This window comes from Sphaeramia orbicularis, chromosome 12 (assembly GCF_902148855.1).
Source record: "Sphaeramia orbicularis chromosome 12, fSphaOr1.1, whole genome shotgun sequence".
NCBI classification, from domain to species: Eukaryota; Metazoa; Chordata; class Actinopteri; order Kurtiformes; family Apogonidae; genus Sphaeramia; species Sphaeramia orbicularis.
In genome coordinates, this window is record NC_043968.1 from 54,820,901 (window position 1) to 54,845,575 (window position 24,675).

The window sequence follows — 24,675 nt, forward strand, 5'->3', positions numbered from 1 at the left end:
CTTCCAAGACACCTGATTCAAATGATAAGCCTATCATCAAGTTCTGCAGAAGTCTGATAATGACCGTCATCTGTGCTGGGAGAGGGAAACATCTAAAACATGCAGGATACTGGCCCTCGAGGACCAGAATTGGACACCCATGTACTAATTTAATGAATGATGTTCAAAAGGATAATGTCGATGTGGACAGGTGTCTGGATCAACACTTCTGTTGTTCTAATGTTCTAGAAAGACATGTTCTTTTCACATTACATGTGTTTGTCTTGTGTTTTTTATATTGTCTTGGATTTTTTATTAAATTTTTTTGCCACTTATGGGTAAGGAACCAAATATGGTAACTTCATTAACCTTGATTTACTACATAACTACAGTATGTATATATATAATTCACAAAACTTATAAAATTCTTGCTATGTCCTCCAATAACCCACTAAGGTTGAAATTTTGAATTTCAGAATATTTCTATGAGTGCCCTATAAAGGGTTAAGTAGTTACTGTAGTGTCATAAAACAATAGGAAATCCCTTCAGATATTCTCAAGCTAATTATATTTTTCGTCTGCTTATATGTGTTCATGGTCACTTCTGAACCTCCTAAATTCTCATTCTGTTTGTAATACGTAACCTCACTAATGTTCAGTTATTAGTGGCTTTTAGCTTCAGAAGAGAAACATTACAACATCAACATCACCCTCCAAAGCAAAAAAGACAATATGAACACTCATATACAGATAGAAGTAAATGAATGACTGTGTATAACATCAGTGTGTCATCATGAGCACTTTGAGCTACACTCTATTCAATTATAACTTTAATAGCAGTGGTGTAATGTTTATAGTTTATAAATGGCATATATTCATCATCGCCACCCTTTTAGTGACTAAATATATAAAACATTTGCATCTCAGGGCTTCATCGACACATTGTTTCAGCCTTCTCTTGCTTTGAAAGGTTATGGTTATGGTTGTTAACAGGATTGAAAAGAAGTCATTTGGGGAGGGGTTTAGTAAGTGGTCAATTCTATTTCTTTTTAGCCTGTGTTTCAGTGTTTAGTGTTCATTTTTTGAAAGATTAATTAATAAAATTGTGCTTTCAGTGCTAGTTTTAGTTTCCATAATTACCCTTTCATTTAGCGCTATATTTTAGTGGTTAATTTTAACATTTTTGTTAAATTATATGGTTTATATATTATTGTGATTGTTTATAAAAGACACACTGTGGGAAAATACTTTTCTTGTTTAAAAAAAAAAGAAATATCAATCTTGAGTTGTGAAAAAGACTGCTAATGAGTTCTTTACTTATCTTCCTAGTTAAAGACAATTAGGGCTATTTATTTGTATGTATTGATTAACTATCAGGTCTAATTGCAGCCAATCCTTCTCAGCGTTCACCTTGGCCTTGGTCATCAATTCGCACCGTCTCTATGTTTTCGAAAAAGAACACACTGGCCAACAACTGAATGAGCAGAACAAAGTCATTGATCTGCCACATTCTTACTAAACAAACAACTGCTGAGCTGCTGTCAGTCACATAAAAACAGTTCATGATTGAATGTCTTGAAACAGACAAAAACGATATTGATATCCCCGCCGACGGGCGAGACACTATTCAGTTCCTACATGAAATACTTGATTATTGTTTATTTAGATGGAATATATTCTGCCGCCTTTGGCACAGTCTAATATGTTTGATCATTATGTGTATGTGTTACCAGTCAGGAACAAATATGAATAGAATTAACTCTTAATGAATTTATATTAATGTTCATGTCAGCTATAAACATCTCTATAACACTGTGTTTAACTGGAAATTTGGTTAAAATACATGATGCATTTGGATGGAGATATGGCTACTGGCCGTCGAAAACCTGAACAATCATATTTTTACCCTCAGTAAAATTTTCTTACAGTATCAAACTATATAGTCCAAGTTGTAATAGTAATAATGGATTAGATTTATATACTGCTTTTCTATGAATGCATACTCAAAGCACACAGTGGATCCATTATTCATTCTCTCACACATTCTCACTGTGGTGGTGGTAAACCACATCTGTATCCTAAGGTTATTATCGTTAGAGAAAACTAATGAAATGACAAAACCTAGAATTGAAAAAACATTTTCGTTAACTGAAATAATAAAAAAAATAATGTAATTAAAAGAAAAAAATGATAACTGAAACTGTATTGTGCGCTTACAAAACTAAAATGTATAAAAATTTAGGATAAAATTCCCTTCATTTTTATTTTTGTCAATGTCGGATTGATACGAAATTGATTTATTTCCCTCAAGCTATTTTAGCAGCTGGCACCACACGACACTTCACAGTCTATCACTTGTGGTTTACAGTCGTCTTCTGGTCCCCACTCTACCTGGAAACATGAAGACTAAAGTTGGGAGAAAGCAGCAGAGTCTTGTTTGGGATTTATTTGAATATGACGGAGAAGAAGAGAAAAGACATGAAAAGACTAAAACCAAACTAAAACTAAACTAAGCATTTAGAAAAAAAAAAAGAAAACTAATATAAACTAGCAATCCTGCTCTAAAAACGAATTCAAACTAACTGAATTAGAGAAAAAAAAAAGTCAAAACTAAATAAAACTATAATGAAAAATCCAAAACTATTATAACCTTGCTGTATCCACAGCTGCCCTGGGGCAGACTGACGGAAGCATGGCTGCCAATCCATGCTTACGGCCCCTCCGACCACCACCGAACATTCATACGCATTCATACACCAGTGTGAGTAGCAGCACTGGAGGCAAGGAGGGTGAAGTGTCTTGTCCAAGGACACAACAGCATGACTGGGACAGAGCGGGATTCAAACCGCCAACCCTTCGATTATTGGACGACCCACTCTACCATCTGAGCCATGGCCGCCCAAGTTGTCCTTCAGACTGTACAATGTTCTTCACAAAGTAGAGATGGAGGTTTTATCTGATTTTTATTATTGTCCTCAAGAACCAAGAACATTGAGTCTTCACAGCACTTTACAACAAAATAAATGTTTATCACAGTATTTCCATCAGAAGCAGGAAAAAGGAACTAAAATGTATGTGCTATGTATTATGTATGATACAAGTATAACACAAAAGAAAGAAAAAGAAATACCCCTTATTGTTCAGACTCAAGTGCATGGAAACAAAGTAGTGTGATGTTTTGTTTCCTTGTAAAAAGAATGAATGCACATATTTTCTACAGCATCAAGTTGGAGTGAAAAAAAATGGACAAAGATGACAAATCAATGAATGTACACTTTGACAAGAGATTTTTTCTAAGTTTCTGAACTGCAGTTGGCATAAAAATTCATTTATTAAAATAAAAAAATGACAGAATTTCAGTTCGTATCAATGTCTAGATGGCATGAAATGGATTGAAAAGAACAAAACCACAATAAATATATTACTAAATCAAATGTCCAACTTGATTACTCATTCTAAAAACAAAAAAAACAGTGAAGGATGTTTAGTTACTGATGGGAAACAATCAGGCAGTAAATTCAGATATCTGCATCATTATTTACAAAATTCTCCAGCATAAGTACTGTGGATGCATTAATAAAAACATATTATTGTGAACAATTCTAAATACACGTGTTCCACAGCACTGGATCTGTAATGTAATGGACAATGGTAACCCACAGACAAATCAGTAATTTTTTTAATAATGGAATACAGTGAAGCTCTGACTGATGCACTAGTTAGACTCCACAATGACAGCAGATGATTTGACTCTTAACAGCCGGCAGACCACAGGTGTTCCTGAAATCATTAATGATGGCTTCGTTCCTTTTAGTTTTCCCAGAAGGCCGTTCCACTGAACCAACGTGTACAAGTTCAGAGTCTGAAACTGATGCATCTGAATGGAATGCAGCCATTATAAAAATACAAACTCCACCTGTGTGAAATTTAATCCAAGAAATGATTAATACTGAAGCTTCAAGAAGTTAAAATGTCTGCAGTGAAAAGGTCAATAGCAAAGACTTATGACACATTACGAATTTCATTCAGTATTGCTACTTGATCTGGGAATTTTTATGGATTGTGCAATTTTTTTTCTTCTTTTAAACCTGTTAAATCCTGAGTCATTTGTTTCCAGGCAAAATCATTTTGATGTAACACACAGCAAAGTAGTAACTGATAACAGAAGCTTCATATATACAAAATCAAGTTATGATGAGAAAATGGCAAGGTTTAGACAACATTCATAATCATCTCTTCATAATGTGACACTTATTTTTGCTCTTCTGTGTCTCATTCAGCAACTTTTATTGGTAGACAGAATTCTTGTAGGCTACTGTTGGATCTGCTTACTGTTAGCTTTGCGAAGTTTGTCTCATTGGTTTGTTGTTTTATTAAATTATCCACGACATACACTGGTCACAGACTGTTAGCTTGTTTTTGTTACTTGCGCATTTAAGGGCTTTTTTGGAGTGTGTTCTGTTGTCCAGTAACTGGTTTTAGCTGACATTCTTGTGGTTTCGTGGATGTATAGCATGTGTATATTGCTACAAGCGTTACCATGGCAACGAAGGCATACCTGTGGCTGCCCTTGGTACCAGGGGCTTAAGGCTTAAAGGGCTCAAATTGGTGTTTGTTTGGTTTTTTTTTTCAACCATTTCACCGACATTCTCTTGGTTCTCTAATAGAAACTGCCTGTCAGCCAAGAAGTGAAAGCATACACTAGTGGACACTGTCAAAGGTCTCACTGTTGGAAATGTTTCAGAACCAAAGGGTTAAAACTCAGCCTCTCTCCAAAGCCCATGACAACAGGAGAACAGTGACCCAGTTTGAGAACAGATGGCAGGAGACACCTGTCTGGGAAGATGTAAAGGAAAGAACACCAAACTGACTGAGCGGTTTACTGGATCATCACTCTTGTCTCAGCAGTTGTGGAAAGCAAAGGATTTTGCTTTTTCAGCAGGAATAATGTATTGTGAATTCATGCCTCAGATTGTGTACCCTGCAGCAGGGAACGGTACGAGTAGCACCAGCTTGTCCCTCTCAAGATTGAAGCCCTTTGGGTCGGCCGCGAGCCCGGCTTCACATCTGTCGCTTCAGTCACCTGTGACAACGCTCGGGTAATTTACAGGAGCTACACTCGCAGCAGCTGAGTCATCGCCACATAATATGGAGTTTATGTTCAGTCTGGACTTAAAACAATGACCAACAGCAGCTACTGCCTTGCTCTGACTGGAAGTTCAGCTCCTGTGGGAGATGAAAAAAGGCCTCCCCTGACGTAGTCTTTTGTGCTCAGTTTGTGCATCGGATCTCTAGAATGAAATGTTGTGACACAGATACAGGATGCAGACGGCAGCAGGTGTCTGCCTCGAGGTAAACAGATCCATGTGTTTTACCTAACAATGTGCATTTGACAGTGTCACCATTATGGCCGTCCTCTGTTGTTGTTGGATCAGGATCAACGGGCCAATCTACAGTGTAGTGCTTCAAAACATGGAGTGCAAAACATACTTTTGCAATCACATACCATACGGTTTCTCTTGGAAGCACTGACATGTCCTGTGCAAAAAATGCTCCATGACTTTAATATATATAAAAAATGAACAAAAACACTGTTAGAAGCCAAACTGCATTGGTGGATCAAAACATTTTCATTAGGGATGCACCGATACCACTTTTTTCCAGACCAAGTACAAGTACAAGTACTTACATTTGATTGCCAATACTGAGTACCAATATCAGTACTTAACTAGAAAAGCACTCGGAGAGCACAGACACCCCCCCATCTCCCCACCCGATGACCACCAAAATGTAATCATCTGTTCCTTGTCCCAGTATCAACATTTCCTGAAAATTTCCTCTAAATCTGTCCCTAACTTTTTGAGTTACCTTGCTAACAGACAAACAAACAGATAAACCCTAATGAAAACATAACAGTGGAGGTAATACCATTACAGTTCTTAGTTAGGTTTGTAAATGTGCTTTATTCTCATTGTCATTAGTCAGACTATAACAAAGTGCTGGTACTGACATTTGATGCATTGGAATGAGCATTTCTCAATCAATCCACCACCATACTTGCCAAATATCACAAAGAAGAGTAACGTTATTTGAGACAAAGAAGAAATTAAATAATAACAAACATGGCGACAACAGAGGAGGTAACACTAATGTGGATACTAATGTTGATATTGATGAGGGTAGTTGTCATAAATATGCCAGTAGTTTTTCACTAACTCACACATTCGCTCTTTGAAAAGATCCTCTACCTCCACGGTTCCTGGTGGTACTGCTCCGAACTCTCCATCTGGGTACGCATCCGTGAGCACCCAGAAAACGGACAGAATTGTGTACAGAATGTAGGCGGAGGACGGACAGAATGCTCCATCCGTATCCGTCTGTGTCTTTAACCTAATTTTCAGTCACCATTACTTTTGTCACCGTTTACTTTGAAAAATCTCCACACTGCTGACATTACACCTCCACCACGTACCTGCTGCACAACTGTGAACGTCACGCTGCCATAAAGTGGTATTGGTGTGTTTGTATTGGAGCACTTTTACGAGTAGAAGTACACGCACTCAGTATCGGACAGATACCCGATACTGGTATTGGCATCGGTGCATCCCTAATTTTCATCAAATACATATCATGGCTTGGAGTTAGTGTGCAGATCTACATCATCAAATCAATATGCACCTTTGTATTTCAGTGATTTTTTTCCCAAACCAAACCAATTTTCTACACGAGAGACAGTGAAACATCTTTAGGTGGTTGATTGACCATTTACCTCGTCCATTTGTCCCCAGCACAGTGTAACTGTCATATCCTAGCAAAATCTTTCCATCACAACATTTGGTGCAAAAAGTCACTTAGAATCAAAGATGACCTGAGAAGATTTTGTTGACAAAAGGTCAAACTTACTGTGAACTGACACTTTTCCCTCCAAGAAAAATTGTGAAGGGAATTTCTTCATATTTGATGTAAACATTTACTTGGACTCACGGATAAACGAAAAGGAGGAAAGAAGGAAGACCCAGGTCACTAATACAGTAAATGCTGCTAAACTGCTATGGTTGTTACTGACTGAAGGTCAGGTAACGGCAAGAACAGCTTATGGCAGAACATATAAGTCAATCAGGGCCAGCTCTAACCATTTTAGTGCCTTAGGTGAGATAAGGATTTGCGATGGCAACTTCTCCCATCTTCTCTTTTTGGGAAAAGTGATGGGGTGTCCTGAGGCTGTTGAATAGTGCCAGTGCATGCTCTGCTGGTTCCTTCACCTGCTGCAAGCAAATCAAAGATGCATATCGAAATATAGATATCAATCCATAAGGAAGGATACATATTAACAACAGCAACATCAATAATTAAAATGACAACATAGCAGTGTATCGGAGACCACTAATAATTGTATAAACTTACGTTCTTCAGAGTGGTGTACATGTGGGAGCAGAAGTCCCCTCTGCTGCTGCAAACATTTTCTTAAAGTATGTGGACAAAGGTAGAGTAGATTTACCTGTTACTGTGTAGCCCAAGCAAAACATGTAGCCTCAGCAGACAAACTATTAGCTGTTCCAGTGATTGTTCAACATAACGTCAAATATCTAGTTGTGGTTATGCATTATCGAAAAAAAAAAAAAAAAGAGGTTGCACTACAATTACAGTTACACGTGCTCAACAATATTTTAACAATAATTATTATTTCAGTATTATTTGTCCCTACTGGTAATCAAATTTCAGCAGCACAATAACTGATGTGTTATGTGAGAGGAGATGCACAAAGCAGGCAGTTAACCAATTAGAAACATATATAAACCAGCAGTTAACCAGTTAGAAACATATATAAACCAGCAGTTAACCAGATAGAAACATATATAAACCAGCAGTTAACCAGTTAGAAACATATATAAACCAGCAGTTAACCAGTTAGAAACATATATAAACCAGCAGTTAACCAGATAGAAACATATATAAACCAGCAGTTAACCAGTTAGAAACATATATAAACCAGCAGTTAACCAGTTAGAAACACATAAACCATCTAATCAGCAGTAAACCAATTAGAAACATATATAAACCAGCAATAAACCAATTAGAAACATATATAAACTAGCAGTAAACCAATTAGAAACATATATAAACCAGCAGTTAACCAGTTAGAAACATATATAAACCAGCAGTTAACCAGTTAGAAACAAATATAAACCATCTAACCAGCAGTAAACGAATTAGAAACATACATAAACCAGCAATAAACCAATTAGAAACATATATAAACCAGCAATAAACCAATTAGAAACATATATAAACCAGCAGTTAATAAGTTAGAAACATATATAAGCCAGCAGTTAACCAGATAGAAACATATATAAACCAGCAGTAAACCAATTAGAAACATATATAAACCAGCAGTTAACCAGTTAGAAACAAATATAAACCATCTAACCAGCAGTAAACCAATTAGAAACATACATAAACCAGCAATAAACCAATTAGAAACATATATAAACCAGCAGTAAACCAGTTAGAAACATATATAAACCAGCAGTTAATAAGTTAGAAACATATATAAGCCAGCAGTTAACCAGATAGAAACATATATAAACCAGCAGGTAACTAGTTAGAAAAATATATAAACCAGCACTTAACCAGTTAGAAACATATATAAACCAGCAGTTAACCAGTTAGAAACATATATAAACCAGCTAACCACCAGTAAATCAGATGCCTTAGCACAGTGGTTCTCAACTGGGGGGGGGGGGGGGGGCACTTGTGTGTGTGGGGGGTCACAAGTCACATTGCTGTGATGTGTGTGTGTGTGTGTGTGTGAACGACTACAGTTGTACATCACACCATTATAAATCAACTGGCACATACTCTCCCCCACTCACAGATTGAGGTCCGTGTGTGTGTGTGTGTGTGTGTGTGTGTGTGTGTGCGTGTGCGTGGAGGGAAGTGTTGCAAATTCGTTTTCAGGGGGCAGCAGGTAGTCAATGATAAGGTGAGTGGAGCTCACTTTGACTTTCCTTTTCTCACAGCTCTATCTACTTAGCTATAACCCACCATGTCCTCCTCATATAGGTTAGTCGTATTACTTTTAGAATTACGTACACCCCCCACTGTCCGTCTCACAATTTTTTTCGGGCATGGGGGGGTGCCGGTAGGCTCATGATGGCGTTAGTGGGGCATGGTTCAAAAAAGTCTGAGAAACCATGCCTTAGCAGATATCTCACAGCATAATCATCTAGCATCATTAGCCAACTGTGCTGTGTTTTACTTTAGCTAGCTGTAGCTAGTAACATCAAACATTTTTAACATTATAAAAGGTTACATACCTCTATAATTGGATTTCTTTTCTGCCTCCTCTTTTCTCCACTTGGAAAATGCGCAGCTGAGGGTTTGGATGGCCTTTTCATGGTGATAAATTCTGCAACCTGTACCTGGATGCTTTGTATGACACCTGACGATACTGTCATTCAGCTCCTCTGTCTGTCACTTACTCACACACACACACACACACACACACACACACACACACACACACGTCATGTGACTGACCAGTGAGCACCAGGTCAGGGAGAGCTCACCTGACAAATTACAGGGGGTGTTGTTTTTTTGTTTTTTTACTCATTTATTTATTTTTTTTTAAGATAGTTAATCATGTTATCAGTACTAGCATTTCTTTAGGTACTATTATTATCATTAGCATTATTATTTAATTATTCTACTTTTTTTTTGGCCTACCAGTAGCACCCCCTCCTACATGACCTATGTCAAGAGCCGACCTGGAACTCAATTTACAGATTTCGGTTAAACTTTTTACAATTAATCAAAAAAATTACCAATGGACTAACTAATAATGACAACAGTCTCAAGTAGCAGTTAAAGTTCGTCCAATGTTTCACGTTAATTATGTCTTGAATTGGATTATATTATACATTTAATCCAGGTAGATTTTGAAGTTCAACTGGACTGGTTTTGCTCTTTTGAAAACGTTTCGTCTCTAATCCAAGAGACTTCATCAGTTTAAGGAAGGATTTTCCATTTTCACAAAATTGACTTTTCTTGACTCCTCTCTCAAATCACTTGTCTTCTCTGGCCAATATTTTGACATTGTTGTCTATGCAGCTCCATTAAGTTTATATGAGGTCATTTTGTCCAGATGTGCTGCTTGAAACAGACTTGCCACTGGTGTGTGTGTGTGTGTGTGTTGTTGGTTTTTTTTTCTTTTTTTCCAGTTATATGGTAGGAATAATATTATGTAGCCATGACCTAGAAGATTAGAGAAGCAGCTTGTGACCAAAGGGTCACCAATTCACAGACTGCCAGCAATATTGTTGAAATGAAACAGAAGATGTGTTGTTGATCAAATGTTAGAAACTACTTCAGCTTTTAGTCAGCATCTTACAACTGCTTTAGGTATCCAGTGGTCAGAAAAAAAACAAAAGTATGACATTATAAGCTTCTTCAAACCATAAACTAGGAAATATGAAAACCCTGGCTATCAGCACCAACATAGGAGTCCTCACATCTAAAATATTACACATGCATCAAAAACTTCTTTTTCTATTCCCATCTCAAAGTGTAATGCAAGGCAGCAAACTGTTATGTTCAAAATGATGAGGCAATGGCTGCTGCCACAGTACTGTGGCATGAAATATGGCTTTGTCTTTTGCCACAGAGCCAATCAAATGTCAGCATTTTACTACAGGCAATCATGGATACTGTTACATGAACTCATAATCCTCAATCCAGTCCTGTGGTGATATATGGAGTATACTTCAGAGCATTCTTTTGTGCATGTTTCTACCACAGTACTGTGGCAAGAAATGACAAATTTAGTATACATAGAATATATAGAAATAGGAATCATTGTTCTAAATGCGCTATATGTTCTTTTATGGGATTCTTTACTGTGTGCAGTCAGTGAGATCGAGGCTGGAGAAGGTGGGCGGAGCTACATGTTAGATGTGGCAGTGTGCTGTGTGACTTGTCAGTTCTGTGTCAGTTCAGTGTATTGAGTGCTGTGGTCCTGTGGAATTCTTCACTCTAAACGTTGTCCCAGTGGCTGATTTATATCAATGTCGGATTTACCTACCGGCACCCTTGGCGCCATGCCGCCCCCTCTCCCACTTTGAATATCTGCAGAAAAAAAAATGCTACTTTAACTAGGACTGAACTCAAACTCAAGTCTTCTGTGATACAGTCCAAAACTTTATTAACTGAGCTAAATCTTCACTGTCTTTAACTTTGACCGATTTACTATCTGATTGAATGGTACTTCTCGGGATGTAACAAGTTACCAGTCTAGACATGATATAACAAGGGCACTGATTGGCTCTGTGGTAATAGGCAAACTGATATTTTGTGCCACAGTACTATGTCAGTAGCCACTTTGAAATGATAATGAGATTCAATGGTTTGTCCCCCTAAATTGCAAATTCAACAAGTAGAACAACTTTCAGTGAAACCTGATGGAAAAGAATGTTACCCCCTGTTATATTCTTTCTTCAGTTTCTATGTCCAGTGGTTGCAGGACTCTGGGTGTTTTCGACATTTTACTTGTGGCTTCTTCTTGTAGGTGGCAGCAAAAGGGGATCAGAAAAAAAGAAGAATGAATAACATTCTCGCTATGTAAATTTTAACCAATACAGCTGCTAAAACTTTCTTTCCCTGAAGAAGTACGAGGTCATTGAGCTGAATGATGTACAAAGTCCAAGAGACCGTTTTCTTTTCTGTAAGTGTACACATTAAAGGCAAGTGGGGAATGATGGGGTTTCATTTAAGTGTTATTCCATAGGCAAGGACCTCAGCTCAAGAGGGAAGCTTTTAAAGTTTTAATACCACTGAAAGCTGCTGGCAGCGGCTCCGAAAACCTCTGGCATCCATAGACTTACATTGAACTCCTCACTAAAAAACTGAGTGATTTTTTTTCCCCAAAAGTCATTACAGTCTCCATTTTATTTGGAACCTGTAATAATTGATCCGGTTGAATGAAAAGCTTCGATTTCTGCCACATCAAGCTTTGATGAGTAGAACTACAGGGTGGGGAAGCAAAATTTACAATATTTTGAGGCAGGGATTGAAAGACAGTGTATGACCAATTAGTTTATTGAAAGTCATGAGAATTTATTTGCCACAAGAAAATTTACATAATAGAAAATGTTTTTACTCGATGTGTCCTCCTTCTTTCTCAATAACTGCCTTCACACGCTTCCTGAAACTTGCGCAAGTGTTCCTCAAATATTGGGGTGACAACTTCTCCCATTCTTCTTTAATAGTATCTTCCAGACTTTCTCGTAATAGTTTTGCTCATAGTCATTCTCTTCTTTCCATTATAAACAGTCTTTATGGACACTCCAGCTATTTTTGAAATCTCCTTTGGTGTGACGAGTGCATTCAGCAAATCACACACTCTTTGACGTTTGCTTTCCTGATTACTCATATGGGCAAAAGTTTCTGAAAAGGTATGGATAATAGTGTTAGGTATGATTATGACATCAATATATGTTTGGTTTCAAAACAATTGACGTAGTGCCTGCTGAGAAAAAACAACTAAATGTTCATTGTAAATTTTGCTTCCCCACCCTGTATGTGACAGCCCGCTGACCCTCTGAGCCAAACTTCAAAAGATTTGGTTTATTTAATATTTTCAAGAGAGTTCTATTAATACGTCTGTAAAACAACTCTGTTATGCTTTATTTGATGAAGGTTACCAGTGTACTGAGTCAATAAGTTAGCGCTCAGCATTAGCTCACTTCTGACCCCTTGGACTGCCAATTCCACCCCTTTTGCACAAATATGGTCACATCTGGCTTCAAAAATCCACCATAGTCATAACTAACAGGTGACAGTCACCGTTCCTACATTCACTTAGTCTTGTTTTAATCATGTTTTCACACCATTTCTGTATTAAACAAGACCATGGGGCTGTCTCCTAACTCTAGACAAAAACATTTAGAAGTGCGGCCGAAACATTACTACAACAAGGACTATAAGTTCAAATCAGATGCAGCAGCAACTACGTCATCATAATCTGAAATCTTGAGATAGTACTCAAAATGCATTTTGTATCATCGCAGTGACAGTGACCAAAATCTAACCAGATCATCTTCAAATCCAAGTGAACATTCTTCCCAAGTTTGGTGAAATGTTGTCCAGCCACTCCAAAGATATCACTTTTTTAACTGTAATGACTAGAGCCACCAATTAATTAATACCTAAGTATCAAGAGTTTTGACAAATGGCAGTGTCACAGATGGACAAAGCCAAAAACGTCACAGATGGACAACAAAAGTAAATATCAAATTAAACATGTTTTATTTCAATTATCAAGATCATATACATTTTTTTTTTTTTTTACAATATTTACAACATACAAATAATATTAACATTATATTCAAATGTATTTTGCATAGATATATGTTTTTATTAATGTTAAACACTGTGTTTAGAATATGACATAAATAATATAATAGTCAATTATCAATAGGGATGTAAGAAAATATTGGTTCTGCAATATATTGTGACATTTAATTTCACAATATTGTATCGATATTAAAAAGTACTGCATCGATATTTTTAGGTATTTATTCAAACGCAGATATTGTGGAGGTTCATTTTTATTTTTCTTTGTTCATATTTTATTTATTATTATTTAACACTCTTGTATTAAATAATGTTAGTTCCTTTGTTGGGATTGCACAAAAATGTTGTGATGTTAGTTCTGAACTAATAGAATATGAATGTTTGAAAAGGATCTTAAACTGTAATGTCTGTAAATTATAATTTCAGTTTGAACACAAGAATATTTTGTGATATAGCATTAGATCCTGTGCTGATCAAATAAAAATGTGTTTAGTATTTGTGCATATTTCGGGTGTAATTAGATTCTTCAAGGAAATAATCATTAAAAAAAAAAAGAAACAAACAAAAAATTGCCTTTTTTAACAGTATCATGATATATCACGATATATTGAATCGTGATCCTAGTATTGTGATTTGTATCGTATCACCAGATTCTTGCCAAAACACACCCCTAAATATCAATGTATTTGGTATAAATTTAGTTTATTTATGAGTTTATAAAATGAACCCAGAATGACAGCAGAAAACTTTGTCACTTTCCAAACATTCACACTCATAAAACACCTCAAATTTTTTTTCACAATTTTTTTCTCATTTTAAAATACATTTTCCTGAAAGTATAAGTAGTTACCTACCCAGAAATATAAAATATATAGATTATTGTAATTTAATTTTTTTTGACCAGATGTTAACCTTCCCTTGACTTCGCCCATATTATGGTTCGTAAATATTGACATGATATGCATCTGTGGCTTGCAGAAATACACAATGTTATAATATAATAGTCTGCTGAATTGGTTGGGTTAATGTGAAAAATGATGAGGGCTTAAATCAATGTTTTTCAACCTTGGGGTCAGGACCCCACGTGGGTCGGCTGAAATTTCTAGTAATGGATAAAAATAAAATAAAAACTTACTAATAAAAAATATATGGTAAGTTGACAGAGACAATCACAATACATAAAAGACATGACAAACTGTGAAGCTGCAACTGAAACACTGTGGTTCTGTTCCTTTCAAATGTTAATTGTGGTCGGTTTAAGATGCTGCAGCTCTTTCATAATTCATAGCTTGAGTTACTGTTTTTTCAGTATTAATTAGCAGTCTTTGGACTGACTGTACAAAATTCACCCTTTGTGCAGTAATCTCCACCTTGCTTTTCTGCCTCCGTCCATAATAACACACATTATAAAGACTTAATGTCATGTAAAATTAATGTTTATTTGCAACGTAGTATAGCAAACTATTACATGATAAAAAACAAATAAATTTGAGCAAAAAAAAAAAAAAAAAAAAGTCTCCGTTTGGAATGTCTGGGGTCACCAGAAATTTGTGAAGTTAAAATGGGGTCACGAACCAAAAAAGGTTGGGAACCACTGGATTAAATTAATGGTTCTGTCTTCACAGGCATTTTGGAAGGAGAAAGGCTTTTCGGGGGAAATAGTTGCAGGTTCTTCCACTGACTGTCCTTTCTGTGTCACCTTTGATGCGACGAACCCCAGCGGTAGTGCAGCTTTGGTGGGCTTCATCGCCGGCCAGGGTGCCTCTCAGTGGACGTCCAAGGAGGTAATAAGTTATGAACAGATACACATGTGCCAATCAGTAATTATCTAGATTATCTGTAGCCTTTTTTCCTCTCTTTGACTGTTCTTCAGGATTCATTATGACCTCATGTGATATATGAATTTATAAATGATGAATTAGCAAAGTACTTTTCATCCATCATTATTTGAAGTGTTGTAATTGCTTTTAAGCCAATATAATATACCAGCTGATATACACGATAGGCTGAAAATGTGGACAGGCATAAAATTTTACATTAGCAGTAACTGTTCTGTTCTAAAAATGAGGCTTTTCCTGGCATCACAGCTCATTAAATCAATTATAGAGGCTCATCATTATCTAAAGGGTTTGAAATTCTATGTGGATTATTTATACCATGCCTCTGAAAACTGCTTTGAAGATAGCCAAAGGAAAAACTAAGAGGTGGAGGGTAAAGGTGAACACAGTTTGATGCATTTAATCTTCTTTTATGACTTCATTTCAGATTGATGTTTTTTCATGTTACTGACAGTGGTCAGCGGTCGAGACACTCTGCACTACCATCATCCTTCTGGATTTCTTTCAATTACTCTCCTCTTATTTGGCATTTTTATTTTGTCACATTGCTTTGCTTCCACCTGACACAAATGACAGCCCCATTCCTTGTTGTGTCTTGGCATTTTAGACAAGCTACATCAGCTGTCTACATGATTTACTGCGACAAACACTGAATAAGTAACACATAATATAGTTAATGTCACATAATACAGTTACAGAGTACTAGTAAAAGTTGAAAACTGGTGTTGAACAAGGCTGGGTATCATGGCCAATTTCCATAATCAATTTGATTTTGATTCATAAGGTTCTGAATCGATTAATCACGATTCAATTCGATTCGATCCAATATCGATTCAACTCAGTATTAATTGATTTTGATTGATTTAGATTAATTTAGTGATACCAAAGTACAATTTTGAGTTGTAACCTGATTATATGACCACTGCAGTCATGCAACACATCAATACTGGTATCAATATTGATATTAGAAAGGAAATAAATATGATATTTCAGCAGGAAGTAGCTGAATCTGCTCTGAAATAATGAACAGGACAAGCATTGCCATGTTTCTACAGTGGCTCAGAACTGACTTCTTCAACATCTTTATTCTGTTTTATGGCTGGTGGCTTCTATACTCATTGGGGGGGGGGTTGCGGTCTAGGATTGTTGGCCGGGGAGCTGGGGGGTTGGGGGTAAGTGTAGCGGTCGGACATTGTCACATTACTATTCCTTTAACTCCACACACAGCCATAGGTCCACGTATGGATCCACGTTACCATTCCAAGAACAACCGGCTTCCGCGACTCGCCTCAGAGAACCTCCGGGCGACCAGTTCCTTCACACTGCGGGTTCCAGTTTGAGGCCAGGAGGACCTCCAGTGGAGGGGTTTTCCCCACCCCTCTGCCGTGTCTTTTCCACACCAGAGCCATCGTGAGGGGTTCGCAAGATCGAGCCAGTCGCGCTTCCGCGTACTCCCGGTCCTGTTCTGAAAAATCGATCTCATCCACTATTAATCGATTACGCAAAATTAGAACGAAATCGATCTAAGATTGATTAAATTGATTTTTTTTTACCCAGCCCTAGTGTTGAAGTATGTGAGGAAACGCAATTTTAAGATTACAGTTACACAGTTTTGGTGTTTAATAAACATAATTTGGATTTGGGTGATGGTTGGATTTGAATGATATTTTCATTCATTTCCTTTGTTTATTTTGCATGACAAATCTGGACATACAAAGCAACATATGGGCTGGATTATATATCCACTATCAGAAAAAAAAAGACATTCTACAAGTAATGGCCAGTGTTTCTATGTTGTTTTACAGTCATTGTTGCTTCATAAATTTTGGGAATATGTGATCCATCCATCCATTCATCCATCCATCCATCCCCAATTTTTTTGCTGGAATTAAGCAAAAACATCTTAAATTAAGCAAAAAAAAAAAAAAAAAAAAATCTGGAATTCAGCCCAAAAATCTGGAATTAAGCACACAAAAAAAAATCTGCCAATGGAACAAGTGAAAATTATCTTGGTAAAATTTCTTGAAATAAGATTTTCAAGATCTATTATCTAAAAATAAGTTCTTAGATCTCACTGAAAAGTTACTCTTGAGGTGATTATGTCTTATTTTAAGTGTGATGAGATATTTTGACTAGAAATGAGAAAAATACACTTGGTAAGATTTAGATTTTTGCAGTGTAACTCTACTATCAAAAATATGTCACTACTTCACAAGCATCATTCATCAAGCAGAAGATACATCGATTCCACAGATTGCACATGAGTTCAGGTTCCCTTTCCATGTCAAATTTGGGCAGGATCTCTGTGGAAGATGGCTGACAAAATCAGAGAACGAAATCAAGTCAAATCAAACCATTTGTACATAGTTCTGACCATGGAGAAGGAACCTGAATGCATGTGCTATCTGTGGAATCAATGTATCGTTTACTCAATAAATAATGCCTGTGAAGTGGTGATGTATTTTTGACAGCAGAGTCACGTTGGTGAATTCATATTCGTGATGGAGAAAGCGCAATCATAAAGTTCCATTTTGTGGTTGTAATTCTTGTTGTCAAAGCGTATTCATTCATATTCTGACGGATAAAATACACACAATACATTTTATGTACGACTGAACTCATTCAACATTTTACAAATATGTATTTTTTGCACAACTATAGACTAATATGCACACATTTCTATCTGATGCACACAGATATTTTGACAGTAACTTTATGCCATACAGTTTTCCACAAGAACGGGTTCCTGATTCCCTTCCCTAAAAATACTGTCCCTTTAATATGTCCTAGTTCTGCTACTGGCTGGTTTGTGACTAGTTGGACATCCCTGAAACAAGTCACTAGGAAGGCACAAAAGGGGGATAAAGGACGGCAAACAAATAATTACAAAGCTCTGTTGATCTCATAGTTACTTTAAAAATCAGTATTAGTTCAGAGCTTCATAGTCGCTGCTTCCCTTGTTAAAATGCCTTTTTTCTCCACACCATTTCACAGCATATTTAGCTTATCACTCTTGCAGAAAATTAACATGGATTTTTCAATAAATTCCTCATCAGAATGTGTTTGGTATCATCATTCCGTTCCCTCTTTGTCTAACTTCCCGTGAGCTTTGGTTCTCCAAAATGTCTGTAAGAGGGGACGCCGGGAGTAAAAGTGAAGTGACATGTAGATGAGGAGTCCTGGACAGTTCTGTAGCATCTGTCAGCCTGCTTTATGGTGATGTGTCCTTTCGGTCCTGAGGCCACACTTCTCAGTTCATAACTCACTGTGTGCTCCCATACGACCAGCAGCATGTGCTGACCACGCTTGAATTATTCATTAATTGACTGTGACTCCCTGCGCATGACGAGAGCTGGTCGAGTTGAAATACAATATGCATTCATATTGCAGCTGTTGTACATCTGACAGTGATGAGTGAGTGTAATGTAAGTGGTACATTGTGACAGGCATTTTATTCTGTTTGCAGGTTGGAGAGAGGAGAAAAGCTGTGCTCTCCAGTTTGGTCAAATACTTAGGCCCTGAAGCTGCATCTTTCATCCACTATGAAGAAAAAGTAAGTAGTTCACTGGCAGATGTTTGATGGACTAAAACAGTAACACTTGAGTTTGAGGCAAAATGTTGATTTTAATTTTGTGAGATTTTCAAAGAGGAAAAGACTTCAGTAACAGGGAAGTGACATTTTTATGGAGAGATCAAGTTGCTAAGTTCATCCATCCTGTCTGTCCAGTGCAACAGAATGTTCTGGCAAATTATAAAATAGTCCCTGAAGGCGTTCCTGAGATATTGCATTCATAAGAATGGGTGGATATTAAAGGAGTGATATTTTGCTATTTAAAAAAAAAAAAATGTAATTCTGCATTTTAAAACATTTCCCTGTGGTCTACATAAACTGTAAATGCTATCCTTGGGTCTGAATTGTTCATAAATTAAACTCCACAGGTCCATCTTCAACAATATTTCTGAGTAATGACACCAGAAAGGTCATTTTGAGCGCTGGCCCTTTAAATCCAAATGACTCCACCCCCTCCAGGTTGTTGACTGTGCTGCTCTGTCCCGTTCAACCAACAACTGAACATTTTAGGTAACTGTCTCAAAGTTTGGACATATTTTCAGTATGGATTACAACCACTGCTGCTGACAAACAATTATGTCGTACTCAGAGAAATGTTTGTCGGAAGTCTTCACCTTATACAGGGTGGGGAAGCAAAATGTACAATATTTTGAGGCAGGGATTGAAAGACAGTGTATGACCAATTAGTTTATTGAAAGTCATGAGAATTTATTTGCCCACAAGAAAATTGACATAATAGAAAATGTTTTTATTCTATGTGTCCTCCTTCTTTCTCAATAACTGCCTTCACACGCTTCCTGAAACTTGCGCAAGTGTTCCTCAAATATTGGGGTGACAGCTTCTCCCATTCTTCTTTAATAGTATCTCCCAGACTTTCTCGTAATAGTTTTGCTCATAGTCATTCTCTTCTTTCCATTATAAACAGTCTTTATGGACACTCCAACTATTTTTGAAATCTCCTTTGGTGTGACGAGTGCATTCAGCAAATCACACACTCTTTGACGTTTGCTTTCCTGATTACTCATATGGGCAAAAGTTTCTGAAAAGGTATGGATAATAGTGTTAGGTATGATTATGACATCAATATATGTTTGGTTTCAAAACAACTGACGTAGTGCCTGCTGAGAAAAAACAACTAAATGTTCATTGTAAATTTTGCTTCCCCACCCTGAATGTGCAAATGTTATGACTTAACTAGTTATAGACGTAACAAATTAAGCAGGAATTGAAACGGGTTGTAGAAATCTACTTGATTTTTGCCAGAATGAATATAAAGATAGCTTTGCAGCACCCGGAGGGTTCAAATTCCAACTTTATGAACTATTAGGGTCCAAATACACAAAATGTACCAAAAACTAAGAAAAGTGGGTTTAGCAAAATATGACCCCTTTAAGACAGAGGGACCTTAAACCTTTTCCCTTTGAGTACTAAAATATTTTCAGTTCATCATGGAGCCGAAGTGAACATTTGCGCCAAATGTGAACCAAGGCAATTCTGAGACATTGGATTCATTCATTCATTTTCTGAAGCCACTTTATCCTCACTATGGTCACAGGGACTGAATTCATTAGAATGGATTGAAATTAAGTCACAGGAGCCTTGACCTTTGACCTCCTTGCATCCGAGTGAGTATTTGTAGCAAATTTTAGAACATTTGGCCAAACCATTCCTGAGATACTGGATGGAGATTCCCTGTGGACATGTCTAAAAACATTTTCCTGATCCAAAACAAAGCACTTTTACAGCTTCAACCATAAAATTACAGGATTTGGAATGCAATCTCTGCTCTGTTGTGTCAAAGTCCTAAATTTTGTTTTTCCACCATCCAACACATCTACTTCCAGTCTAAATACATTGGGCAAAAGAAGTTGTTGATCCTTTAATGAAAAACTGCTTTGACATTATGTCCATTGCTCATCTATGACAACATTTATTCTAATGCAGTGTTTTTCAACCTTGGGTTTGGGACCCCAAGTGAGGTCGCCTGGAATTTAAATGGGGTTGCCTGAAATTTCTACTAATTGATAAAAAATTAAAACTTACTAATAAAAATTTACATTATATAGCCTGAATGTTTAAAAATTAATGTTTATTTGCAACATATTATAGTAAACTATTCCACAATCAAAAACAAATTAATTTTAGCAAATAAAATGTCTCCGTTTTGAATGTCTGGGGTCACCTGAAATTTCTAATAATTTATAAAAAAAAAAAGATTAAAAAATTAAAACTTACTAATAAAAATTTACATTATATAACCTAAATGTTGTCTAAAATTAACGTTTATTTGCAACATAGTATAGCAGACTATTACACAATCAAAAACAAATTAATTTTAGCCCAAAAAAATTTCTCTATTTTGAATGTCTGGGGTTGCCAGAAATTTGTGATGTTAAAATGAGGTCATGCCGAAAAAAGGCTGGGAACCACTGTTCTAATGTTTGGGTTGAATAAAACTAGATTAATGACGTAAAGGCATGACTTTTAGAAACACACCAGACAGCTCAAGGCCAGGACGGGGAACACTGTCTATGTACAGAGCAGAGGAAGGTGACATTGTGTCCTGCAGTGTGGCTCTAGTGGACATATGTGGTGTTGAAAACCCATGCCCCATAGTTTTAATTTCAAAAATAGAAGCTCATTTCTTAAAATGTCTACATCTCAAAGCAGACAAACAAATCGGACACATTAAAATAATTCCCTAAGAGTCAGGCCTCGAGCAAGGTGGAGCACAACGCTTCCATAAGAAGGTACAGCAATCCATTATAGACCCACACATGTAAAACAGGCTGCACACCCACACGTAACACTTGTGATAAAAAATATATTACAAGCAGGAGAACATCATGCTTTATAAGATCTTTTCCATTGCATGATGTACAGCATGCATTAGTCAACTGTAAAGCAGTACATTAGTCATTTAGATATACGATTTTAGTCCCAGGACAGCGTTTTTCATTCTTCACTGTTGAAAGGTAAAATGGCAAAGAAACTTGCCTGGAGGAATCTTGAAGCAAGGATGCAAAGGGAAACGGCATGATTTTACTTTGTTGACTAAGAGCCTTAAGGGAAACAGAATATGTAAGTAAAATAACAAGGCAGAGCTTAAGAAAAAAACAACAACAAAAATACAGGCTTACAATCTGGATCTAAAGCATCATGAGACATAACTGACCTGATTTTACTGTATCCTAATGGGTATCAGTTTCTTAATTAAAGTTTATACTAATTTATTTATATACGTATCAGACCACCTGAGATGTTCAATGTATTTTCATGTTCTTTTTATATCTTTCTCCATGTTCTCTGTAGTTGATGTTGGTAGGTTAGTATCAGCTTAAATTTAGAGAAAGTGACGACTTTAAATGACGCTTATGTTATAGGTTTGCAGATTTGTGTGATTATATTGTATCAAAGAAATCTGCAACTTTATAAACTATAACAGCCTGATTCATTTGGTTGCTTATTATTGGAATCACATCCATCATTAAATGAGTGATATTTTGCTTTTTTTTTTTGTTTTTTAAAGGTGAAATTTTGCATTTTAAAACATTTCCCTTTGGTCTACATAAACTGTAAATGCTCTGCTTGGATCTGAATTCTTCATTCATTCAACTCCACAGGTTCAAATTTCAGCAAGCATTTGTACAAAAAAGTAATTTGGTGGTATTGTATGTGAAACCTATTAACTGTAACTGTAGTCTACAGTCTGGTGATTGGACCTTGTTTTCAGAATCAGAATTGTGTTTATTGCTGTGTAAGTAAACAGGGTTCACATTATTAGGAATTTGCTTCAGTGGTTTGGTGCATACATAGAAACTGGAGTGAGTACGAAGCATGCAGTAAAAAATAAAATAAAACAAGAAAAGCACTCGGAGAGTGCAGACCTTCACCAAGGCAGATCAGTCCCCCCTGATCACCACCAAAATGTAATCATTTGTTCCTTGTGCCAGTATCAAATTTTTCCTTAAATTGTCACCAAAATCCTTCGATAACTTTTTGAGTTATCTTGCTAACAGACAAACAAGCAAACAGACAAACCCCAATGAAAACATTACCCCTGCTGTTCCTCGGCAGAGGTAATAAATAAAGAAGTAAGAGAATAAACAAGTAAGATAAAGCTCAAAATATACAATATACAAATTACAGTGTGAGAGCTCTGTAAGAGCTCAGGTGCAAAAGGAGGAGACATTTCAAAATGGATCACCTGAATACTTATTAGAAGGTCCAGGTAAAACAAGGGTGACTCCTGTATGGAGAAAAAAAAAAAAATACACTTCTAGATTTCACCCTTCTTAAGTGATTTGTATTTTACTTTGATTTTTTTTGCTTTTGTTTGTTTTTTTAGAGAAAAGCATGTATTTCCTTCTATTTAATGTACTGATCATGTAGATGTTCAGATAAAATTGAGGGTTATTATATCACAAACAGAGAAAACTGAAGTGTGTCCATCCACTGTCACTGATCCAACTCTATGGGTTTTACTGGTGAATTAATGTTGTAGAAGATGACGGAGTTTCCACGTTCACTACGGAGCCTCTGTACATCCAAATGGGTCATATCTGATGACCATGAAATGATGACAAACTGTATTTTACACCAATCATTTACATGTATTATATATACAGCTTTAGTGGCTCAGAGGTTGTTAAACAGTTTAGATCAGTAGATGGTTTTTGTCACTGGTGGCTGTTTGGGTCTTTATAGGTTAAGATCTTCCTGTGTTGCATTGTGTCTGTTGGTGTTGGAATTAAGGGGCAGAATGGCTTTGAGGACAAGGGTGGCCCTCTTCCTCCAGGTTTTGCTGACGGGGTCTTTGATGATCACACGTCATTATTTCTCTGAGAATCTCTTTGTATCCAAGCAAACTAAACTCAGACGTGTGGTGTTACTTTGTGCTGTTCTACAGGACTGGGCTAAGGAGGACTATAGCGGTGGCTGCCCTGTGAATGTCATGGCGCCGGGTCTGCTAACATACTACCACCCCAGCCTGAGGAAGCCCTGTGGCAGGTAATCACCACACTGACAAATTCAGCTCAGCATCACAGCTCTGCTCCTCACCTCTCCCCTGTGTTCTCATCAAAAACACATAGTTAGGTACAGTGCTTTAATGGAATAAACAAGCTGGACAGTTTCTACATCTTTTGTTATAAATCTTTCCAATGGGTAAATTTTGGTTTCATGGTTTGATACATATTAGTTGAGTAACATGGCAGCACAGTCTTTCATGAAAACAGTGATATTAACTGGTCGCTGGAGGATGTGACTATTTTTATCCCACTGAAACGTGTCTGCACTTCGTCCTGCCAAACAGGTATTACTCACCAGCACCCAGTGCCTACAGATTATTGACCTCAGTAGTGGAGTGATTATGCCTTCACTGATATGCATTAGTCCACTTCTAAAGAAATGGCAGTAGGTCGTCAGGAGTGGTGTTCTCATAGGAAAACGTCCTATAATCCATTTCTAATGGCCTGTTCAGAGATGCACAAAGCTCAACGAATGAGAGCGAGAGGTGGGGAGGGGGGTCCAGGTAATGCATTTCCATAATGACATTAAGTCCATAGGGAGCAGTGGAAGCTCATTACATAACGTGACTTAACCAGCAGCATGGGGCAGCAGCCCACATCCACATTCCAGCCCCATATAGGAAATGGATCCTCAAGGACACACCTTAACCTTGACACAAATCCAGCACATGTAATGAAGGCAGGCTCATGCTTGGTTGACGAAAACACAGCCTGTCCATTAAACATAGTGCAAGTGACAGAACATATCACTGATTCCAGTATTGGTGGATTATGGGATTTAGTATGAGACAGTAAGAATTCAGATACTGAGCCCACTGTGGTTTTTATAATCAGAGCGCTTATCTTAGATAGAGGCAGCTCCTCAGTGGTCGGAATTAGGCGTGACCATCTGATCACGGATGCATGA

At 37.0% G+C, this 24,675-nt stretch overlaps 1 protein-coding gene across 1 annotated transcript in view; it reads left to right on the forward strand.

Annotated features, from left to right (window-relative positions):
* Positions 1-24,675, forward strand: part of LOC115429107 (probable flavin-containing monoamine oxidase A) — a 131,335-nt gene that overhangs the window by 92,516 nt on the left and 14,144 nt on the right. Inside the window, exons 9-11 of the mRNA XM_030148358.1 lie at positions 14,955-15,113; positions 18,634-18,720; positions 23,648-23,748. Coding sequence (XP_030004218.1) covers positions 14,955-15,113; positions 18,634-18,720; positions 23,648-23,748 — 347 coding nt within the window. The remainder of the gene's footprint in view (positions 1-14,954; positions 15,114-18,633; positions 18,721-23,647; positions 23,749-24,675) is intronic.